Source organism: Ciconia boyciana, chromosome 2, assembly GCF_034638445.1.
Source record: "Ciconia boyciana chromosome 2, ASM3463844v1, whole genome shotgun sequence".
NCBI lineage: Eukaryota > Metazoa > Chordata > Aves > Ciconiiformes > Ciconiidae > Ciconia > Ciconia boyciana.
The window spans coordinates 112,292,461-112,316,747 of NC_132935.1; the positions used below are offsets into that span (position 1 = coordinate 112,292,461).

General features: G+C 37.3%; 1 protein-coding gene across 8 annotated transcripts in view; it reads right to left on the bottom strand.

Moving 5' to 3' along the window:
- The window catches only part of CDK13 (cyclin dependent kinase 13), a 47,259-nt gene that overhangs the window by 17,181 nt on the left and 5,791 nt on the right, over positions 1-24,287 (bottom strand). For all 8 annotated transcript variants that reach the window (XM_072853561.1, XM_072853567.1, XM_072853566.1 and 5 more), the window contains 5 exons: positions 17,204-17,809; positions 13,410-13,577; positions 12,994-13,133; positions 11,135-11,305; positions 306-495 (listed from right to left, as the gene is read on the bottom strand). In XM_072853561.1, the coding sequence (XP_072709662.1) occupies positions 306-495; positions 11,135-11,305; positions 12,994-13,133; positions 13,410-13,577; positions 17,204-17,809 (1,275 nt within the window). The remainder of the gene's footprint in view (positions 1-305; positions 496-11,134; positions 11,306-12,993; positions 13,134-13,409; positions 13,578-17,203; positions 17,810-24,287) is intronic.

Sequence of the window (24,287 nt, forward strand, 5' to 3'; positions counted from 1 at the left end):
AAAATTCTGTTTTAATATATTTGAACTCAGATAATTTTCCCCCATACTGACCGTAAAAGATTCAAGTTTTAATCCTGCTGTTTTAACACAGTTAAGTTTAACAAACAATTGCAGGATCCACTGCTAAGCAGTAACATTGCCTAGTTTTTTAAAAATCAATTGTAAAATACTAATCTGGTAATCTAAAAAAAAAAAAAAAATTTGCTAATGACTTAAAGCAGATGAACTGTGAAGACTAAAAGAAAGATTTAAAGAAGTTGTTAATGTACATTTTTTTTTTTACATACTTTATGTAATATCCATACCTATTATTTAGTAGAATATTTGAACATTTGATATCTCTGTGCAAAAAGTTCTTCTTATGGCAATAGGCCAAGCCCTCCATCAGCTGTCTCATAAAAGATTTAATATGATTTTCATTAAAATGAACCAAACCAGATTCCAGCAGTCCCATCAAGTCATGGTCCATATATTCAAATACCAGGTAAAATGCACCTAGGAAAAGAAAGGGAAAGGGTAGGAGAAACAGAGAGAGAGAAATTGATTTAACAGCAGTCCAAAGCATTGCTGCTTCCTGCTTTTGAAAGTTGGAAGTATTTTTCACACAACTGTTTACATTTTCTGCAACATTTATAGCTGTACCTCATGTCCAATAACTGCAATGAAATATAGTGCAGTAAAATGTTTTCATAAAATTGCTTTTCTATGTAAACAATTATACTAGTCAAATGTTTGTGAAAACAAATATAATGCTACCACATGGCGCTTTAATCTAGATGGACATGTACTCTCCCTATGGCTCTCAATCCCCATCCATTTTATTTAAAGAAAAATTAACTGGGTTAAAATTCCCTACGTAAAGTTTGGGGAGAAATCTAGAAACAAAATATGTACAGCATTAGTTCATCTGACATGATTCGGTGATTGATTTTTTTAAGCTTTCAGTGTGGAATTGAGTCAGAAATAAGTCTGCCCTTCTCAGACTAAAAATACCTATAAGACAAGACAAAATGAGAAAGCAGAACTAACCTACTAGCAACAGCAGCTCTGCAAAGACAGAGTTCATATCCCAAGTTGCCACATACATACATTAAGCATAATAGAATCTGGTCTTATCTCACATTAGCCTGTGTAATTCCACAAATAAAGCTATTACAGCCAAGGCTCTTTGGTATATACATAAGTATTCTTAAAGAGGGACAGTGCTGAGTGCTTCAGAAGCAGCAATAACCAATCTCCAGCACAACCACTCCCAGTACAATCTATTTTTTAGTACTTAATTCTTCCCCTTCTTAACTCCGGGGCAGAAAAGACAGTGTAGTCCCTGCAGAGCACTGGTGGCAATGCAGAAACCACATTCAAGGGGGTCTGTCTACCTTCCATTTTCAAAAGCCTCCCCCAAAGAGATTTCAAACTCATCACTCTAAAGGACAAATAGCTTCTGGCCAACAAGAACTCATTATAGGTTCTAGTTCCTAAATAAGAAGTTTCCATTCAGAAGCTAGTGAAAGTCTTGGAGCAATAATGAGAAGTCAGCTTGCCAGAACGTACACACAGCCCAATTCTAATGAACTGACTTGTTTTCTTGCATAGTAGCTGAAAATGGAAGAAAGAGCGCTAAATCCACATCTGCTATTTAACAAAGAGAAAAAAGATACTCATACAGTCAGTGTTAAACTTGTAACAAAGATCAGCATAGAGCAGCTAAACCACAGGCCGTTGCATAAGACACTCAGAGTTCATTGTTTTTAATTTAGGTCCTTTTGTCCTGCTGTATTCTTATACGGAGGAAGCAAAATACTGATCATAAAATACCCCTGTTGGTGTGTACAGAGAACGTGGAGCAGGAGGTAAATCAAGCAGGTACAACCCAATCCCACCACTTTAAAAGGAAAGAAAGAAGTATTACGAGCCATAAAGAACCAAAAGTCTGCTGTGTTACTATTTGCATAACTGAGTTCATCAATGCAGTACACCCATTCAGCATGGTAAAAGCACAGAGGCTCCTAATCTTGGTCTTTTAAAACAAGATAGCTTGCAACCTCGTGTTAGGTCTACTTCACTGACAACTGCTGAAGTATGAACCATGACATATTTTAAAATGCCTTGAAACAAAACACTTGATATTAATGTCGCAGTGCCAGAATAATCTAGATACACCCTTCAGAGGATGTCAGCTCAACAAAATTGAATATCAATGATCTTGGTATCTTCTTGCTCTGGAATACAAAGGAAAGTTAATTCTGTCATGGCAGCAGGCTACACTCTGTGCGTACGTGACAAGGAGAAAGACTAGGGAGGGTCAGTGGGATTGCAGACCTGTTTAGTAAGAACAGCTGAACAGCCTTCTTGTCTATACGCAAAGTAGGCTCCATGCCTTGAGCAATTTCCTGCTCTGCCACTAGCTCCCAGGGTTTTTCACCACTATTTATAACCAGCAATCACAATTGGTACCCTCATGCAAGGAGAGCTGACTACAATGGAGACAATTCATAAATGAAACAGAGTAGTACCTGGGAGATGACACCCAATTATTTATATCCTCTGCAACTCTCATTAAGAAACATACACTAGAACAGTATAAACGGTAAATGTTCCTTCCATATCAGAGCAAGAACAAATGCATGGATCCATTACACTTGTGCATTACTACTACCTATTTACTACCTACATATTATACAATGTTAGAATTTGTTTTAAAAAGAAAAACTATCAAAGCTGAATCTTCTTCATTGGTTATGAGAAACTATTAATATTAGTCTACTAGCCTTAGCAGTCTAACCATTAAAACCAGATTTTCAGAATTACTCAAATTATATTTGGAAGTGACTGTAGCTACAAAAAAGGTATCAAGCAAACTGAAGTGTAACTTCTGTTGGTTTATTTTTAGACAAATGTGGTGCCCTTTACTGAGAGAGATCTACAGTTTCGGGCAACAAAACAGTTACATTATTCCACTTGATCATTTCAAATCTCCATTGCTTTTCATCAGATTGGGGGATCTGATCCTTCATAACAGGGAAAGAAGCTATAGATAGTCAGGAAGAAGAAAACAGTCATGGAAGACTTCACAAGTGAACTGTGCACAGGCAGAAGACTGCTTACTACAGCATAGTCTGAGTTCGAGTTTACAGCATCCTTTAGTTCAATCAAAACAAGTGTTACAGAAATACCCATTTCTCAAAAAGGAAAACATAACAGAAAAAATAATTGTTCTTTCCTTTATGAGACCAGGACAGTCAACAACTTGGAGGTTCAGTTTTAAAATGACCCTTTGTTTCATGCTAGCTTTGCCCAATATCCACATTTCTGGAAGCAGTGTCATAAAAACACCTAAAGCTCTGTTACAGTAAAGCACATGCAATTCAAATGAACCCAGAATTAGTTGACTTTAACGTTACTCATCTCACTGCTGTTATGTTAAAGATGTGCACTTCCCAATAAGTTAAGTACCCGTGGGGTGGGAGGCAACCTAGAGTCCATTTCCACATGCTGCAACAAAGCACTAACAGGGGGTTTATGTCTTGGGTGTCCCATTTCCTTTTCTAATACCACGCAGCTCATCTCCATTCCTTCATCTACTGAGATAATAAGAAACCTTAATGTCACTGCATGTTGACAGAGTGGCAGCTGGAACAGCTGAACAGTAGTAATATTGCCTACTTCTGAATATGGGATAAGAGATAGCAGCTGAATCTATTAGGGAGGTACACAAGAAATAAAGGAGACTTACATGGATGGGAACAATCCTCACCTTACTCCTTTTGTTTGCACTTGGAAAAAATTCATCTTTTTGACCATTTTGTCAGTTAAGATTGATAAGGGTCAGAAAGTGAGATACAGTTTTAGAAGAATTAAAGGATTAGCACATTTTCTCCTCCTGTTCATATATTTCAAGTCATGGAGCTCTGACAGTAGCAGTTTTCTTAATCAAAATACAAAATGAGCTGGGGTGTAATGCTATAAAGCTATGCAATACAAAATGGGTAACTCAACAAAACATGGCACTGATGATCTGTAATAAACAAAGGATTTTCTGAAGGGCCAAAAAACCTAACAAAACATACTTCGCATTTTTGTGACACAGGCAGGCTCTGGATTTTTTTGGACTGTCATCAAATCACACAGATCCAACAGAGCAGGACATCAAGTTACGTATTTTTACCCAAAGTAAGATATAAGTGCTTCAGGCTGGGCAGGGTAGGGGGGAGGGAGCGAGCAACAGGAGACAATGATCCAAAAGCCAACATAGATGACAGCTTTTAAGCAAATATTTTCCAAATGTAATTTCACAGGGAAGGTGTTTGGGATTTCTCAAAATATCTGTTTAGATACAGATCAGAGGAACCGGGAGACCAGAAGTGCCTTATTATGTGCAAATTTTAATTCAATCCTTGTATAAATGCATTACAATAATATCTTGAAGTACAAAAATGCTTAAAAAAAAGGATCCCTGCCTCATTCAGTGCATGGTATGTACAATGCTGAGTTTGTTGAACAGGTTTTCAACATTTTGTTCTGTACTCATTGTTCAGAATGAGACTCCATCAGATTTTTATTTCACTAATAAGCCTCCTCAGATTCTTCTAGGCAATACATAGATTATTTTTTTTTCCCCTTGATTGATTAAAGATAGTTGGATTATATTTACTCTTCCATTTCCTTAACATTTCTCTTCCGGTACTCATGATACACTATATTCCAAGACAGTTTTAAACACAATTTTATCAAACAGAGCTTGAAAACTAAAGAAGAAATTGTCCAGCAATTCCTTGAAGTTCCTTACATTTAAATTCCTTCAAGTTCCTTAAACAGACATTCATCTTTTCTTTCTACTCACGTTTTACAAACCTATTTTCTAATTTGCAAAACACCAAATAAAGGCATAGCCACTGAATTATCACCTTAAGACTAAAGAAAGCATCACTGCTATACTGATTTTTCCATTTAGATATCACAAAACTTATTGTTTAAGACAAATTTGGTCTACCAGAACTTTTTTTTTTTTTTTCATTTTCACCCTATATTAAGTTTTTATTTGATGACAGTATTATTCTCCCATCTCTGGGAGAATGGGAGAATAACTGCATTCTCCTCTTGAAACAAATCCAACTCAAACTCCATGCACATGGAAATATGTTCTGAAATAGGTGTACCAGCCAAGGGCATACAGAAGCCCTGGGAGTAAATACTGTCCTTGTTTCATCACATACTACAGGGAAATAAGAAACCAAAACTTAAAAGCAGAGGAAACGTAAACCAAACATATCAGAAATCTTTGATTAATAACCTGGGATTTTTCTCATTTTCCCATAACATGGATCAAGTTGAAAAGCCACACAATTAGGTCTGCATTCATTCCAGAGCAGAGTCCAGTACAGCACACACAAACGGGAAGCACCTCTCAAACAGTCACACTATTCTTGATAATGTAGCTGTAGATCATTAGAGGTTTCTGAAATTGAGATCAGTTTGATTTTACTCAACTTCCCAGGAAACCTGGACAAAGCTAGCTCCAAAAGCAGAGAAGGAACCCTGTAGTGAAGTACTCTCTGATGACTACATGATTGCTGTCACAGACTCCTTCCAAACCACAAGCTTTCAGACAGACCAAGTACTCCTTGATGGCTGTGAGAAAGTAACCTGCTAGTCATACCAGACAATGTACCACAGTCAGTGCCCTTTTGACATGTATACTACAGTACTGTCGAGATAATTACCAACTTCATGCCTAAAAAGGTTTGTTAATTTGTACTGCAAATCAATTCAAAATTTAATCTATCTAAAGTAAACTTAGATCTTAAAATGAATTACAGAAACACACACAATCCAAACAGATCATCCACACACAGGAAAAAAAACCAACCAAGCTGCAATGTTAACCAGATCTTTTTTTATTAGAGTCTCCCATGCAAAGTTTTACATCCTCCTTCGGGTTAGCAATTAACAATGCCTCTTCCAGTCAAAAGGAGGAAGAGAAATCAGTCAGTACACCTACAGGTTTTACCTTCACAGCAACAAAAGCTAAGTCAGGCACTCTACACATGTTTAGTAAAAAGAGATCATGGCAATCCCATAGCTAGACTGTTGAGCACTTGCAAAGAGCTTCTAGCTGATAAAGAGGTAACTGAGAACTGAAGGACCATCTCAGGTGCCCAAAGAAAAAAAGAGACACCCCTAAGTCATATAAATGACAGACTCACTGAGAAAACAAACCAGAGCTGACAAAAGCCCAAAGTAAGAAGGGCCTTTTTTCCAATGACCCACTTTATAACTGATGAAGTGGCTCAACTAACTTAGCTTGAGGTGTATAGATTTGAATATACCTAGGAAATAGCTCTTTGTTTTCAACTTCTGTTTTAAATCTTGTTTTCTTCAATTACTGTTGTACACGGAACACAAACTTTCTCAGACAAAAAAAAAAGCTAAAAGATGAAGAGCTTCTACAAAGTACAATCCTCCTGCTCCAAACTCCGCTCCAAAAGGACATGAACTGAAGTTCATGAATGTGAACTCTAATTAATTTGAAATACCATCAAGCAAACAAAAAGGAAAAGCAAAAGAAAGTTTAGTTGCCAGCAGACTTGGTCATAAGCACCAACAGTGTCAAGCTGCTTCCACTACTGTCAAAGACTGACACCCACAATTGCTCCTGCACTAGCTCACTAGAAGAAAATGTTTTCAACAAAAATAACCAGAGTTCTGAGATTTTAGGAAAAAATTGAATGGAAACTATAGCTCATTGGTGCTATCAAGTCAAATGAAGCTTTATGTCCTGAGAGAAGCAGAGGAGGTTTTAACAGTAGGTGGTGGGTTGACCCTGGCTGGATGCCAGGTGCCCACAAAAGCTGCTCTATCACTCCCCCTCCTCAACTGGACCGGGGAGAGAAAATAACGAAAGGCTTGTGGGTCGAGATGAGGACAAGGAGAGATCACTCACCAATCACTGTCACGGGCAAAACAGACTCAACTTTGGGAAATTAGTTTAATTTGTTACCAATCAAATCAGAGTAGGATAATGAGAAATAAACCCAAATCTTAAAAACACCTTCCCCCCACCCCTCCCTTCTTCCTGGGCTTAACTTTGCTCCCAATTTTCTCTACCTCCTCCCCCCCAGCGGCGCAGGGGGACAGGGAATGGGGGTTGCAGTCAGTTCATCACACATTGTCTCTGCTGCTCCTTCCTCCTCAGGGGGAGGACTCATCACACTCTTCCCCTGCTCCCACAGGAGAGTGTCCTCCACGAACTTCTCCAACGTGAGTCCTTCCCACAGGCTGCAGGTTCTTCATGAACTGCTCCAGCATGGGTCCCTTCCATGGGGTGCAGTCCTTCAGGAAAAGACTACTCCAACATGGGTCCCCCACGGGGTCACAAGTCCTGCCAGCAAACCTACTCCAGCGTGGCCTCCCTTCTCCACGAGTCCACAGGTCCTGCCAGGAGCCTGCTCCAGCACGGGCTTCCCACGGCGTCACAGCCTCCTTTGGACATCCACCTGCTCCGGTGTGGGGTCTTCCACGGGCTGCAGGTGAATATCTGCTCCACCATTAACCTCCATGGGCTGCAGGGGACAGCCTGCCTCACCATGGTCTTCACCAGGGGCTGCAGGGGAATCTCTGCTCCGGTGCCTGGAGCACCTCCTCCCCCTCCTTCTTCACTGACCTTGGTGTCTGCAGAGTTGTTTCTCTCACATATTCTCACTCCTCTCTCCCGGCTGCAATTGCTGCTGTGCATCAACTTTTCCCCCTTCTTAAATATGTCATCCCAGAGGCACTACCACCGTCGCTGATGGGCTTGGCCTTGGCCAGCAGCGGGTCCATCTTGGAGCCAGCTGGCATCAGCTCTGTCGGACACAGGGGAAGCTTCTAGGAGCTTCTTACAGAAGCCACCCCTGTAGCCCTCCCACTACCAAAACCTTGCCACGCAAACCCAATACACAGTATGTTCAGCAGATTTTTTTTTAAGTCAGCTGTTATGCAGATACACACACAAGACTGAATACAAACTATGAGTCATGTGTTCCCATCCCCAAGCTTGTGTCTTCACCTATCTCCCTCTGAATGAGAGGTAGGGGAGAAAAGCCTACCTGAGAAACATACAAAATGGATACTCCTTCTTGCCACACCCAACATATATGTTTTACCTGGCAGGATTGTGCCTCAGAATCAAGATGTTACATTAACAATTAGTAATCAGTAATGCCGTTCTCCAACTTTATCATCAAACATGTCTCATACATAATGAAGACTGCAAAAGTAAAAAATTAAGTTCTTCAGTATAGCAGACCCATGTATCACCCACTCAGCTGTGTATGTGCCCAACCTATACAAGCAATTGTGCTGTTTGATATGCTGTATTTCCACTGACGGAAATACCTATGTACAACACTGCTCCAATGTGTTACATTTCTTTTTCTAATGGTCTAGAAAGAATAAAACCAATCCTATCTACTAAAGCTGTTCCCATCGTTAAACTTACATCCTAAGCTGGCCAGGATAAAACACAGATATACTTTTCTTCCACTTTCTTTAAAAGTAAAACGCCATTGAAAATATTGAGACAAGTCAGATAATCCTATGTCTTCCAAACTTTTGAGTATGTCACTTAAAAACATGTAACACAGCTTGAAGTATCAGGACAAAGTTGTACAAGCCAAGCCATTGCTGTTTTGCAGGCCAATGCTACTATCTTAAAAAGCATCCTTAAAACAACTACTGGACGAAGTGTACCCAATATTTACAGAACTGTCAGAAAAATCTGCTCCTTTTTAAACTACTGAGATCCAACAAAAAAAACCCTTAAGTGAATAAGCAGACAAGTAATAGGTCAGGATATGATAGGTGTCCTTAGACACAAAATTAACTTTACTCATATTAACTAGAGGAACATGTGTTGGCAGAAATGTTCTCATTCCCTACTTTTACATATGGGATATCAGAAGGGTTAAGAGCTATATTTTGAAGCTAACCTAAGCATATAACATACACTAAGCATAAGCCTGTTCATCAGAGGGCAAAACACTGCTTCTACTTTAAGCTCTGCCCGAGTAAGACATCACTACCACTTTTATAATGGTTCCTTCTTAAGCCAAGCAGCCTACTTTTGTGTTTGCAATGGTTTACCATGAAAATGACCAAACTTCCTCCCACTTGCATTCGTTCCTTGCTTAGACTACAATATGGCCACAACACCTCAGCTATAAATCCCCATCTCACAATGAACTACTCATTAGAGACATACAGAATGCAGTGCCTGAAAAAACCCAACTTCCATCTTTTCACAGACAAATCATAATAGCACAGCCTCATTATCATGCTAATGCTTTCAAGAGACTATCAGAAACTAATTTTATTCTAGCATCTCCAGAGAAGCCCCTTCCCTTGCAAATTTTCTGAAAATGTAATTGTTTTAATAAGCTGTTAAATAAGAATGAGAAATTAAATTGAAAGCAGTACCAAAAGCACAAATACAGACTTGGACAAAAAAAAAACATTTGAAATTAATGAGACACACAGTTTGAAGTACACCAAAAAAATGTACAATTCAATCCTAGACATGGCACCAAATAGAAAGGGAGAAAATTAATTAATGAGTCATTAAGTATTAAGTCAAGGCTCAGTGTGGTCTCATTAGCCAAGTGGGTTAGACCTAATTAAAACTCAGTACAGGATTCACATGAAAAGCCTAAACTGGCTGTTGCAGACTGTTAGGCTTCAGAGTGGTTGCTAACCACTGAACCTGCACATATCTAGAGAAACTCTTTTGCTAGACGCTTCCTACTTTTAAACACAATAAAAAAGCCTGTTAATGCTGTATACCCTTCAAAGTATTATACTTTCTAAAGATGCTAGGAAAAAAAAACAAACTAATTCCTGCTTAATTTTTACAGCCGTCTTCTGACTCATCACAATGTCACCTGGTGTTTCTGCTCACTATGCAGTACAGTATATGGTGGTTTTGACCCACACTGGTGCTGGGCATGCTGTATAGAAACTCAGGCAGGGAGAACAGTGAAGAAGCACAGGTACCACGTTCCAAACACCCTCCTCAGTCAAAACACAGAATCACAGAATCATAGAATCAGTAAGGTTGGAAAAGACCTCTAAGATCATCTAGTCCAACCGTCAACCCAACACCTCCATGTCCCGAAGTGCCACATCTACACGTTTTTTGAACTCCTCCAGGGATACTGACTCCACCACCTCTCTGGGCAGCCTGTTCTGATGCTTGACCACCCTTTCAGTAAAGAAATTTTTCCTAATATCCAATCTAAACCTCCCCTGGCACAACTTGAGGCCATTTCCTCTCATCCTATAGCTAGTTACTTGGGAGAAGTAACCATGTATTAAATTGCCCACAGGACACTAAAATATCCCAAAATTATAGGTTTATAGGACTTGGACCTAAAAGGAAATGGCCTCCAAAGACAAAATGATCACTCCAATATCAAAAGTATCAAGCAACAACACTGCATTATTTCCACTCTGTTTACTTGAGTCTCTAGGCTAAGGAGGTTGCAGCAACTCAAACAAGCCAGGCTTAACACTGAAGGAACCAAAAGAGTGAGTCTGCATGCCTTCTATTTGGGGAAAAACACCAACACCACCACACAAATCTTGCTTTTCATTTTTTTCATTGATCCTTCTTCTAGCCTTCAAGACACACACACACAATTATGAAAGCTTAATTGGACACAATTCAAATAAAACCAAGGCCTACAATGAAAAACATCTCTTCAGCATTGAGCCTACAGTACTCTAAATGATATGATAAAATACTACAAGGAAAATAAAAGGCTAAAAAAAGCTCACCATTAAGAGCTTCCTATTGTTGCTGGCCTCCCTAATCTGTAAGTGTCAAGGATTCAAACATCTGTTCCTCTCCAGCAAAAATGGAATCAAGTAATAATTTTTTTTTATCCCACAAAACATTCACAATAATATTTCCATGAGTAAAAGGCATAGCTGAGTTAAATAAAGGACTTCTATTAGTAATTAAATAAAAATTAAAACCCCTTGTCAAGCATCATGATTTGCAAACATATTTTTAATGAAGCTTAACTTCCAAGTCCAGTGTAGCAGACCACTGTATTAAGAACAGGACCAGAAAGAGCTACCCCTGTGTTAGCATACATACCTTTGTCCTTCTTGAAGTCCAAAGCATCTTCCTTATCTGTCACTATTTCCTTCATGTTGATAATGCTTTGGTGATTAAGCTGCCGAAGAATCTTAATCTCCCGAATAGCTGTAATTGGAAACCCTTCCTTTTCATTATCCAGACGTACTTTCTTTAGTGCCACCATTTCCCCTAAGAGAAAATTTAAATAAAAACCATTAAAATCAGCAACCAAACTATGGGATTTAGTATTGAGTTTGCTTGTTTTTTTTTTAAAACCCTTTCCATTTATTACTATTTCTAAATGGATCAAACAGTTAACATTTTGATGCTTGCACCGAACACTAAGCTGAACAGAAACAGAATGAACCATTGTTGGCAAACAATCACATGGAGAAGCAAAACTATAAATGAGAATTTTCAGCTACCCGCTGTAAATCCTGTCTTCTTCCTGCTACATACCTCACTCACCTGTGTCTATCAATAAACCCCCATATAAGAGTGATTACCAACAGCAACTTTAGAGACAGAGGCCTATGTCTGCTCTGGATTTCTTATTACTACATCACCACAGGTCAGAACACATATATCTAGCCAGAAATACTACATAGTTCAAGATATGAGGCAGACAACTAAAGAGTTCTCAAATTCATCAGTATACTTTCTACAAACAGAAGTGTCACTGCCATGTTTACAGTGAGGAGAAATTTTCCATATTATTTTACTGCAGGCTGGGCTGGATGAAGCTAGATTGTGCAAAATGGCGGGAGCATGATCTAGTCATGATGGAGGACATCTAAAGACTGTATGTCAGCTCAGCCATTTTGTTCTTGGAAGTTTATTGCTGTGCCTGAGAAGTTTATCGACAGCACAGATACCTTTGTTAGCTCTGAAAAGGACTTATCCTACACCAGTGTATATGACACAAATACAATAGATCATATTCCAGTACGACACTTGCTTTGAAAGCCCATTGCACAGCTTGTTATAAGGTATCTCAAAGGCCATAATGCCACTCTTTGCACAGGATTTGAATCCAAAGCTAATGGAAGGTTTGCTGTAACTGTATGGACCCATTCAATACAGAGAGCAACAACTTCTACTGGAGGTTAAGAAATGACTGCCACACACAAATAACCTGAAGCTTCCCAAAGAAGCAATATGGTTATGATAGGATTAAAAAGTTAAATGTGTGAAGAATCAAATTGCAGGAGAGCGGGAAGAAGCTGCTAACAATGATTTGGAATGGTTTCCAAAGTAGGAGGTAAAAAATAAAATCTGTGACAGTTCAACTTAAGAACTAAAGTTTGCAAACTGAGACAAGCACAGGTGAAGAACAAAGAAGGAATTATAATTACACTGCTCATTCTTTTGGAGATCAGAAAGAAGGAACTGAGGCTGATATGTGACCCTATGTGATTCAGTTACTGCCTAAGTAGAAAATCATCCAGCATTCAAAGCATGCACAAATAAGCCAGAAGGGGAAGAAGTCACAGAAAGAACTATTAATTGAACATAAAATGATGAAGCAACATACAGCACGTATGAAGAATCAATTTCAATGCATTATCTATTTAGAAGTAGTGACAACACTCTTAAGTATCATAGTGGTGACTGCTTGGTCATTTGAGCAATAGTTTAACATGACATTTAAAAACCATGTCATTGTTGTAAAGTCAGTTACACTGCAAGAAAAATACCTAATATGCAACACTTCAGGGCTGTGTTGCACAGAGACAGATTCTCTTCCTACTATCAGCTAGTGACTATCAGAGACATTAGAGGGCAGAATACCACGAATTTTACTCAATATAAAAACAAAACCAAAATATCCTGTTCACTTTAGAATTGTAATATTACATTTACTTTTCGGAACTTACCTGTGTCTTTATCTCTGGCTTTGTAAACTTGTCCATAAGTGCCTTCACCAATAATACCAATGATATCAAATTTATCCACACAGCGTTTTCCCCAGTCTATTTCTTTTTCCTTCGTTTCACCGTGTCGTGGTCCACATATTCTAGAAAACAACAAGCATTTCTAAGAATACAGCAAATATATCTAAGGATTGTCTTAACCTTGAAAAAAACCTCAACACTGAATATTCATGAGACATTATTAGATAACTGGCTTCCTACCATTAAGTGGTAATAAACCATGCAGTTTGATTCAAACCTCATTAGTATTAAAAAAGCCATTAAAAAGCAGAAACATTTAAAAAATAATGTATTTTAAAGAAACTATTATCACTTCTACTTGCTTGATAGGCTTTACAAAAAAAGTCTAATAAACATACTTTGGTCTTCTCTTGCTGTGTAACTGAACTGCTGGTTTCTTTTCTTCAGGACTTTTGGATAAGTCAGCTCCTCCAGGCAACTCAGGTGGAAGTGGCAAGTCTGCAAGCAGATGACGAAGTTTCTTCTCTGCTTCTTTAACTGACTTCACGGAAAGATTATCTCGCAAACTATTAAAAAAGACACAATTTTGCTAGTAAGTTGAACAGAGTAGAATGATATTAACATACATAAAGGAAAACATATTGGAATTATTTTTTTTAAATAGATTCTAGGCTGTCCATGCATCAACATTTGAAATCTCTGCTTGTAGATCTGCAAGACTTTGATTTATGCTTTACAAATGGCTCACAAACAGCTCTCTGGAAGATGCACAGCTAACTACCAAAATTCTACAGAAACTATGAAATCACATCTTTCTGGTGAAAGCTGAGGTTAGATGACACAGCAAGCCTCACCAGGCCAGACTTCTTCTGCCACACAAGCTTTTTCTCAAGCTTATGGCCTAGACTATTAAGAATATTTAGAGCTCAGGTGCTGCCAGATATCAGAAGTGTAGTGGTAAAATCTGTACTCTGCCTGACTTTCATATAAAAGAGAAGATTACCCTAATCCAGTTCACTATAATGTTGCTCTCCAGTGATAATGAGCTTCATGGTTACAGTAATACTGCAGGGCATTACGAGGCAGTCCACATCACCTCATGAACAGATTCCAATCTCATACATTTGCTGAAACACTCCAGATTCAACACGTTTCTAGTGACGAGCATGCAAATCAAGTGAAAAAAAAATCAGATAAAAAAATGATTAAGTGTTTTTCTGCCATGTGTTACTGATATCTGACCATTTTTTAATCATCAACCATAATTAGGTAACAGATACTGACAGTCAATCTCTGTCTTGAGAAAAATCCCCCAAACACATGTACAGCAATGTATTCCTTTAACAATTACTGTACACAGTGATTCTAGAGATGGTCTTCCCATTCTACTGGGGAAATTCTGAAAACAACATACTCGCTGCAGGACTTCTTTTTTAAAAACATGTTTCCATTTTACCAGAACTTCCTTTAGTTTAGCTAGATTTGTGCAGCTGCTGCATATCCAGCAATTTTAAAGCCAAGACCATCTCTAAACTTTATATAATTACATACCTGTTTCTCCCCCACAGGACTCTCATAGTATTCTCTCTCTAAATTTCAAACTTTGTCATTGCATCAAGAAAACTTTCTGTCATGCTTTGAGGGGACATTTTCCAAGACAGCTGCATTTGCCAAATTGCACTGTTCTACTGTCAGCATCCTTCTCTGGGAACCTTTTCTGGAGGCTTTTCTGCAACTTCTTATCTACTTAGCTTCATAGATAAAGCAGGAACTTCTGTAAATGGAAAGATCTTGCTATCTTCCATCATGGAGAATGCATATTTTCTTTCTTACTTTAATTGCAATTAGAAATCTTTATATAATTAAATAAAGCATTCCAGTGTGTTGCATGTGTCTATGCTTCCCCATGAAAACAGAACACTTGAATGTCTTCTACCACTTCTCAAGCTGCCACTGCCTGAATTTAAAGAGGCACCTCAAGGAAGCCTATACTGCCCTCATCACAAATATAATGGTTAGCATGCTATAAAGAATAAACCACCTTTGGACAGCACATGTAATTATCATGGTAAAGAAAAATTCCTAATTTTGAAGTTCATATATTTGTATTTCTCTCACAATTTTGCCCCCAAACTTTCAAAAGTAGTGAAAGTATAAGATATCAGAGGTTCTGATTTTAAAAGTGGTACATGAAAAACAGATGCAGTCAAGAGCAGCCTTTTTTCAGGCCCGTCATTGACCACCAGAACAGTCTTCCCTTTCAGCTAACCTACACAGTGGTTTTGCAACACTGCTGTTCCTTTAGGTAGTTTATTTATTTTATCAGATTCTTACTGAACTTCACAACCAACGCAACATTAGGAACCAGCCAGTTCTGCATAGCATCAAGCTTTCTTTGTTGGCACAACTTCCCCATAGTAACTCTGAGCCCAAGGTAAATACCTTTGCCCTCCCTGCCCCTAAAAAACATTGATAATTTTTCTTTGAAGACTTAAGCTTTATCATGACTTGTAATCACAACCATTCTGATCTAAAGTTTGTAACATGCTCTAGGCAAAACTAAGCAAAGCATAAATGACATTCTATTACTTGTCATTAATCTTTCTAATGCAGCTGTTTGCAAGCATTAGGCTTTTTTTTTTTGAAAGGAGAATGAGCCCCGTGCTGATAGAACCGTTTAATTGTAGCTTAACTCCTCTGTGCAGTTTAGCTACACTTAAAACAGGTATTACACTAAAAAATACTAATAATGAGAAGCAATTAGCCAGCTTCAAGATGAAATCTCATTTCATATTATCGCAATTAACACTGTAAAGCCAGTCATATATTTAAACTAGTTAGCCTAGTTTTTAGTTAAAACAGTACACCTTGCTCTCAAATAACAGTGTCAGAAATCCTGTTTACCTAGACAGGATGGCTTTGTCATAAATTTAAATGCAACTGTACATTCACCACACAGATGTGATTCCAAACAACTGGAATGACATTTGCTAGAGTGCTGAAGGGCAAGAAACAAGATTTCTCTTTTGCTACTAAAAAAAAAATAAATCTGTCTAATACCTTGTTAAGTTGTATTTATTTGCCAAGGTCTCCTGTGCATCCTAATGTTTAACTTCACATTAAATTACTAGCAAGCACAAGAGAAACATTTACACCTCTAGTTATAATTACTTTTACTAATCAAAGAAACACTACACAATTCTCAAAGAACAAGAGAAGACAGGCTAGTTTCAAGATATGGAATACAAATAAAGTACTTCGTAAGGTTTTGAATTTTTCTTTCACAGTTTGATTTTTTACAAAGACATATCACACTTAAATTAGTTATTACTTCAATGCTAAGAAATTTTGTTTTACTTTTTGTGAGAAGTTGATTTCTTGTATACATGTGAGAAGCATGTAACACCATGAGTAAAAACAAAAGTAATTTTTCTGAACTTCATCACCAAAACCAGAAGAAAAATAGTAAATTACAGCTCAACAGCATAATTTTCCAATACAAATCACAGCACATATTCTCTGTTAGGACTATGAAGAGACTTAACATAGTCTAGATGACACTTGGAATACAGACATGAATTTCTTCAAAACAGACCAATTTTTACGCTTCCAAAGTTAACACAAATGCCAAGTAATGAACCTCACTTCCATTACACATACTCAAAATAATACTGATCTCTGAGATAAATCATACTAAAATATCACACAGCTATAAACACAATTGCATTCCAAAGGGAAGAGAATCTTTACCTCAAACCCCAGGTAATTAAAGAATATTCACATATTGCTACTGAATTCGGCTTCTCCCTGGAAGTATGTACATGTTCATACCAAACTTGAAATCTTGAATCCTTGAATGCATCCTTGCATTAGTCCCAAAGCTATTGTGTACCAGCAATTTTAAATCACCTCTTTAATGTACTTTTTATTGAAAGATTCCTTCTCTTTTCAAGAACCAGTTAAATTATTTTTATTTTAAGATCAAATTCCTTCAGTTCACTAATAATCGCCATGTTAAACAACTGAAGAAAGAGCAAGAACGAACTACCTAATGCATCAGCCTGATCTATCAAATAGGATTATACATGTTTTCCAAAGGAAATAATAATAATAACAAAAAAACATACAACAACAACAACAATAATAAAAAGGAACAGACAACCCCAAAAAGCAAGTCTATGTCACAACTCACCTATCAGTTTCTTTATCTTCAGGCAGCGTGGGAGGCAAAGGCAAGGGTGGCAGCGTGGAGGTTGGTAGTGCAACAATTCGGTCCTTCTCCTTGGTTACTACACTTGGTGTACTCGGTTTGCTTTTCTCTTTTACAGTGACCGGTGGCTGTTTTACAACAGTTAATTTATTCTCTTTTACTGCTGTAGGTTTCTGTTTAGTAATTTTGTCTGCAATTAAATTATTATCCGCTTTTGTTTCAGGAAGTGAGACCTTTGCTTTTGCCTTGTCATTTTTCAAATTTGCGCTGCCTGTAGGAGAAGGTGTATGCTCAGTTTTTATTTTCTTCAGGTCCTTCACATTGTTCACTTGAGGTGCACTTACAGCAGTGTCAGTGTTTCCCTTAGTAGGTGTTGAAGTATTGGAAGCTTTTGCGCTGGCTTTGGCTGCCTCAGCAGCTCTTGCTTTTTTGTTTTTGTTCAGCTCAGCAGCGAGGCTACTCTTCAGAGTCAATGTACTAGGAGAAATACTTGAATGACGACTTCTGGATCTAGACAATCTGTGTCTGCTACGAGACCTCGAGTGCCTTGATGAATATGGACTTCTGCTTCGAGATTTTGCTGATCTCCTGTTTCAAAAAAGTAAGGGTTTACCCAGTTAAAATTTAGTCTAGCTGCTTGCTCAATGTATCTGCTTTTTTGACACACTACTTTTTTTAAACCAAACATTATCACCATGCTTATAGAATAAACAAAAGTCTATGAAATAGGAAAGATCATGCATTAAAAAAAAAATCTCCAGAGTTAATAAATCAAGATTCTACACCTAAACAGGTTGTTAGAAAATGTTAAAGCTTTCTTAGATGCAATTTCTCCCATTAAGGAACCGCAAAATACAAGTACACCTATAGGACAGACACGTTCCTTTTTCCTCACTACTTATCGGAGATATTTTACTCTTTCAAAGAAAATCTGATCCTATGCAACTTGTGTAAACACCTTTAGTATATGCAGTATTCGAGAAAAATTCAGCTGGCTACATAACCAGAATTCAACAAAATGAAATTAATGTTACAACATGACAAGAAAAATCTTAATGCAACACTGAAGCAGTAATTGTAGCAACTTCTTAAGTTTTACTGTCACAATTATCATTAAAATAAGTTAGTTGAAAAAAAAAAACCACTGACTACTAAAGGCTGCAATGTAACCAACTGAAAGACAACAATAAACCTTGGCTTTCCTTTTTCAAAATGTAACTGTATACTTTTCCCCAAAAACCCCAAAAGTACTCAATACTTCTTACAGCTACTGATAAACAAACATAATCCACAAAGAGACCTATGCTATGCCTGCATCAGAATAAAGAGACTAATGCAGGAAAAAAAAAAAAATCTAAGCCATCTACAAAATCATAGCAGGAAAAAAACCTAGAATGAGGGCGGGGGGTGGGGAAGGAAATCTTAACACTTAGAAAAGCAAACTTTTACTGTGCAAAAATACCATTTAATATGAATTATTTTTCATTCAATTTTTCAAAGAGATATCCTATTTTGCCTAGTAGTTTTGATTCAGTTCTTCATTAAAAAAACAAAAGGGAAAAAACCATAATTGAGGTGAACGGCATGAGAACAAGTAAAGTAGCCTAATCCACTGCTACCACACAGAAACATTATGAAATAAATGAAATTAAATGTGGGAGTTTTAATCCATTTTACCATACTAAGAATAGCAAGGGTATTCACCAGATTTACAAGTATTCTCTTGATTAAAGTTTGATGGAAATCTATTTTTCTTGAGTATATAATTTGAAGGGGAAGAAAAAGTATAATCAGGATAAAAAAATGTATTCATGAGCTGGACAAAAAAAAGGATCAAGTAATAGTAAAAATAAGACTTCTTGGAGATACAAGAACTTCAGAGTTCAAAAGATAGTACCAATATATGGAGGCTGCCAAAACTTTAAAGAAAAAAAGAAAAACAAAAGCCAACTACAATCATTATGGTCAGGATTATCCACCCCTATATCAAATTTTATTTTAGTAACAATTAAATTAATTCAGTTTTTAATTATGAACACAAGAAATTACTTTTCAATGCTTCAACTGAACAAATATTTAATATGGTACAATGATGTTTCTATTTTGTGTGCAATATAGACTAACTTCCAAATTTACACTGTTTTCCTGCATTATAAAATGTCGTCTTTCTAAAGCAACATAAAAATTCATTGAGATAACTCAAGATTATGCAGGAGTGATTCAAAACAACGTGTAAGTGCGCACACTGTACACTAGAGCACAAGCTTCAAAATTCTATAGGTAAAACTGAAATTGATCCAAATGGCTAGAGACCCCTGGGGGGGGGGGAGAAGGAATCAAACCCCACATGAGGAAAAGTCTTGGAAACTAACACAGTTCAATCCTATGCCAGGAAGCAGGTTTTATAGTGTTATCCTGCTGTGCCAGAAAATAAAGACAGATTAATAATAATAATAATAATGATGATGGGGTTTTTTATACTTAATTAAAAAAAGCTGCACAATTCTGTTCTCTGAATTTTAAACCAAAATCTGAGGTTTTCATTCACTGTGGCAAAGAGATATTAATGTCCATTAAAAACCAAATAAAAACATAATATTGGTCAGAAAAATTCCCTTGAAAACTCACTTCTGCTCCATTATGTTGCTGAAGTTATTTTTCTCATTATTACTTTGGAAATCTAAGTACTAAATCCCATAGAAAATTTTCAGAGGCTTGGCCAAACTGGAGTAAAAGTAAAAAAGTACGAAGTTCCATAATACAGAGTTATGATGGGGTAGTAGGAAGAAAAAGGAGGGCTGAGACTATCCAGACAACATATACACTTCAAATTATAGGCCAGAGCTCTCCTCACACTGTTATCTCACTTTCTGAGAGGAATTATTACCTCAAGCAGAGGTATACTGCTACAGATCCGCACCGGCTATAGAATCAGTATAATTATATTTCTCCAGCATCAAGCACAAGCTAATAAGCCCCATTAGTCCTAAACTGACTCCTATAAACGACACATCATTTGCGAGGATGTCACTGACCTGTCTTGGAAAACATCTGCTTGCACGTCTTGTTCCTAGACGAGCTATTTTAAACTGACACTCACTCCAGTTACCTGTAGAACACAGCCTCCATCCCAAGGACCTCACTGCAACCTGCCTTACCTGTATTATTTTCGTAAAACTTAAAACATGTCCTAAAGGTCTCAAAATCAGTTATATTTCTTTCATAAGTACAATTTCTGGTTTTCGTTGGGTTTTTTTTTCTGTTGGTCTTTTTTTTCTTTTTTTGCAAGGTGCCTAATATAAAGTAATCTATATCACAAAAAGAAATATGGACATAATTCCACATGCACTAGAAAAGAGCAGTAGCAGCTTAAAATACTACAGTCACTGAGACACCATGCCTGATCGTAAGCCTGTTTCCATTGGTTCAAAATAGAACAGGTTCATTTAAATCACTACTAAGGATGAAATGAGAAAATCTGTTCAAATTAGTGACTGCAAATGCTCACCTCATCAGCCACCACAACTTGGTGGGGAAGAGGCAGTTTTGAAAAGCTGGGGCAAAAAATAACCTAAATCTTTATACCTTCTTCAAAAACAAACATGAAAGGGAGCCAAGCGTGGACAGTGGTTGGTCAAGTGGTCAAGACAGTCTGGGATGTGAACATGGATTTATGCAAGCTCAGCAAAAAACCACCATTCTTCACCCCAGGTTTCACACCTCAAATGACTATAGCATAACTTTCTCATGTCAGAATTGCATCCATGTGGGAGACAGCAAATACACATGCACACAAATATTTAAGTTTCAGTTCCAGTACATACTACAGCCCTTAACAGCAGATCAGAATGATAGTGGCCTAGTTATGATATATGTTGACTAAGTATAATCTCTGCACTGGTTTAATTTTTTCCAGAAGTTTTCCACTATTTAATTTTATGTCAGCAGAAAAAATTTATGTTGCATTACATAGTGCACGTCTGTGCTAATAATAAACTACAATTTCCTTTGGCATCCCAAAGACCTTTGCAAGAATCCCTTGCTGTACCTTGTCCACTGGGCTAGACCCAAAAGAGTTACAGCAAAAACATTAACACTTGAAACTAAACAGACAAATGCTGAATCCTAAGTAAAAGGCAGCTTTGCCAAAGTGCTAGTTATTCAAATTACAATGATAAAATCTGGTGTTTTCATAAGCTTAATGATCTTTTCAAATATTCAACTATCACTTTCTTTCATCAGCGTTAGTTCAAAAGTCCCAAGAGAACCTTCCAGGCTAGACAAAACTTATGTACAAGTTTCCATCTATAAAAATGGCACAAACCAAAACTATGGATATTTACAAGCTTTCCCTCAGAAGCGTATACAGAACTCTGAGAGTGGAGAAGTATTGCCTTACAATAAAACCAGACAATTCACTCTGTTCAGAGCTAGCACTCATTTGACATAAAAGATGAAGTCACAGCAGCACAGAAATGGTCTCACACAACAGCCAGTGTCTGCCATTTAACAGGACACTAACATTTTACTGAGACCCTGAAAAAACACCAGGAGAGACATCTGAGATCTACAGTACTCTCTAAATCTTCCAACTATTAAATGTGTGTGCATGCATGCATACACACGTATATAAAATGCCTTATCCGACATTCATTTGCCACCAATTATTTAATCTTTAATTAGGAGTTTGTTTTTAACACAGTAAACAGGAAGAAAAGAACAGTGGCTACAACTGCACAGAACTGCGTTGCAAATGGAAAACTTTTTTTGCCCATGCCTGGAGAGATCAGGAAGTGTACTAAACCTAAGGGTCACATCCAAACCTCCCAAACCAAAAGCACCAGCATCTGCTGGTAACACACATGGGGAGAGACTACAAAGAAGCCCCTATTTCAGGTAAGTTTCTTCTGATGCTTCTTCCTATTTGCACCCAGAAGTTCTGCCTCATTTACAAGTACCTTTGCCATGCTTAGCCATTAACAGTCTTCTACGAGTATCTGGAATTCAGTTCACACAGGTCTGTATCCCTACAGAGGATAACTGCCAGACTTCATGACATTCATAAAATCACTTCTGAACCATATACAGATTTCAATGTTTTTATACATGGAGGGGAAAACAAAAAGAGAAAAAGAAAACTGATTTGCCTAAAACCCATAAGTATCAGTAGGACTAGCCTGCATTAGAACTAAGAAGTTCTTTACATAAAGCTGCTTTTTTTCTTCCCCAGAGACAGCAACAAAGAAGACTAGGAGCACAACTAGATTAGCTGCAAAGGGAAATTGAAGTAATTACATAATGTTATGTGTAGCTATAAAATAAAACCAGAAAAAATAGTTCAAGACATTATCTACAAAACACGTATGAGATGAAGCAGATTTAAAGAAACTGCCAGAGGAAGAAAGCACTAGTAAGGAAGTCACCCTGAAACCAAAATTCAGCACTGCCTTCCTCCATTTATCAGAGCAACAAAAAGAGTGCTCCCCCCCCAGTAATAATAATAAAAAATGTTGGTTTAGGTATCACAGTTTTTTATTTTTTATATTTTTTGCCTAGCACCCTAGATTTCATAAAACAAACCACTATTCGTTTTTTCTATGTTTAATTAATACAGTGCACTTATTCACTGTATAAAAAGCTACTTAAGATACAAAAGTGTTATTAGTTACAAGTTTCAAAACTGTTACAATGTTCCTCCTCCTTGCAAGGCAACATTCTATTGCACTTCAATTTATCTTATTGGTTAACTTATCAATTACCAAACAGTAGATTTATTAATGAATTTAAGAAAAAAAAGTCTACTTGTGTAATATCACTTACATTCTCAAGCACAGAATGAAAGAATTCCAAATAGTAACTTAAAACTCTAAGTGCTATGTTTTACTATCTTGATATTTGAAAGCACAGAGGAAAAGAAAAAATGTTACATGTGTCAGATTTCCAGGAAACAGGTCTCTCTCAGCTGAGATGTTTTTTCTTGCCATGCTACTTTTCTAGGTGCTTCTTTCTTTCCCATTCCAATCCTCCCTTTATTTTAATAGAAAAAAGCATTACATTTTATTGACAGATCAGAACGGTCATGTGTTATCTTCTCATGTGTGTAAACTTGAAAACCTCTTTTCTTCTTAACCACTTTAAGAGCAAGCTAAATCCAACATGTGAGTAGCCAGCTACGTGTGTTACCTAAGTGCAAACAATATTCTACTCTGAACATATCAGGGTCTACAGAGTTGAACATGGGAACTGATTTTGTCAGTAACTTTCTGACAAGACATAAGACAAAGGGATTCATGAGAATAAGAGTGCAAACACAAGAAACTGAACAGCTAGAAGGAGGTTAAAACACCCACTGTAGCCCAGCTCTTGCATTAACTACCAGTGAACGCTGCACTACTGACTAAGCACTGCCATCTTCCCCTGCATGGTAAGGTCATAGTGTATTTGAAAAGGGAGACCTAAATTTAATCAATTGGCTTCACCACAGATCTTCCAAGACATTTATAATCACTCAGTAACATAAACCACCCTGACAAACCATTCTAGTTCATAGTATAGCTTTTCTATGTTGCATTACCAGGTAAACATATAATTCATTTCTTTAAGCCATAACAGTAATAGTGCTCTCTCACTTGATACCTTATTAATTTTATTTGTTTTCTCTAGCCCCTAGTTCAAGGTTATATTCTAAGCAGCTCTGCAACCAACCACCTACTCAGCTGCTTTGTACATGAAGACTACATAACTTGCCTTACTGATTCAAACTGTAAATCTTTAAAAGGGTCTCCAATACATACAGCATAGGAATACTGAAAAATTCTGAACATTAATTTTGTTTGTTTCTTAAATCTGCCTTATAACCCTATGTTCTCAGATGAGAACTTTGCCTACAAAGAAATCAACCAGCAAAAAGTCAAGTAAATTCAAATGCTGTGTTCTAAACACAGTCAATTTTTTCAAATGAAGTCCCTTCCCACAGTAAGGAAAGCAGCAGCAAAACAAGGAAAAGGAAAGGCACATCAACATGGTTGGGCAAAAGGCAAAGTCCACCGCCAAGTAACAAAACAAA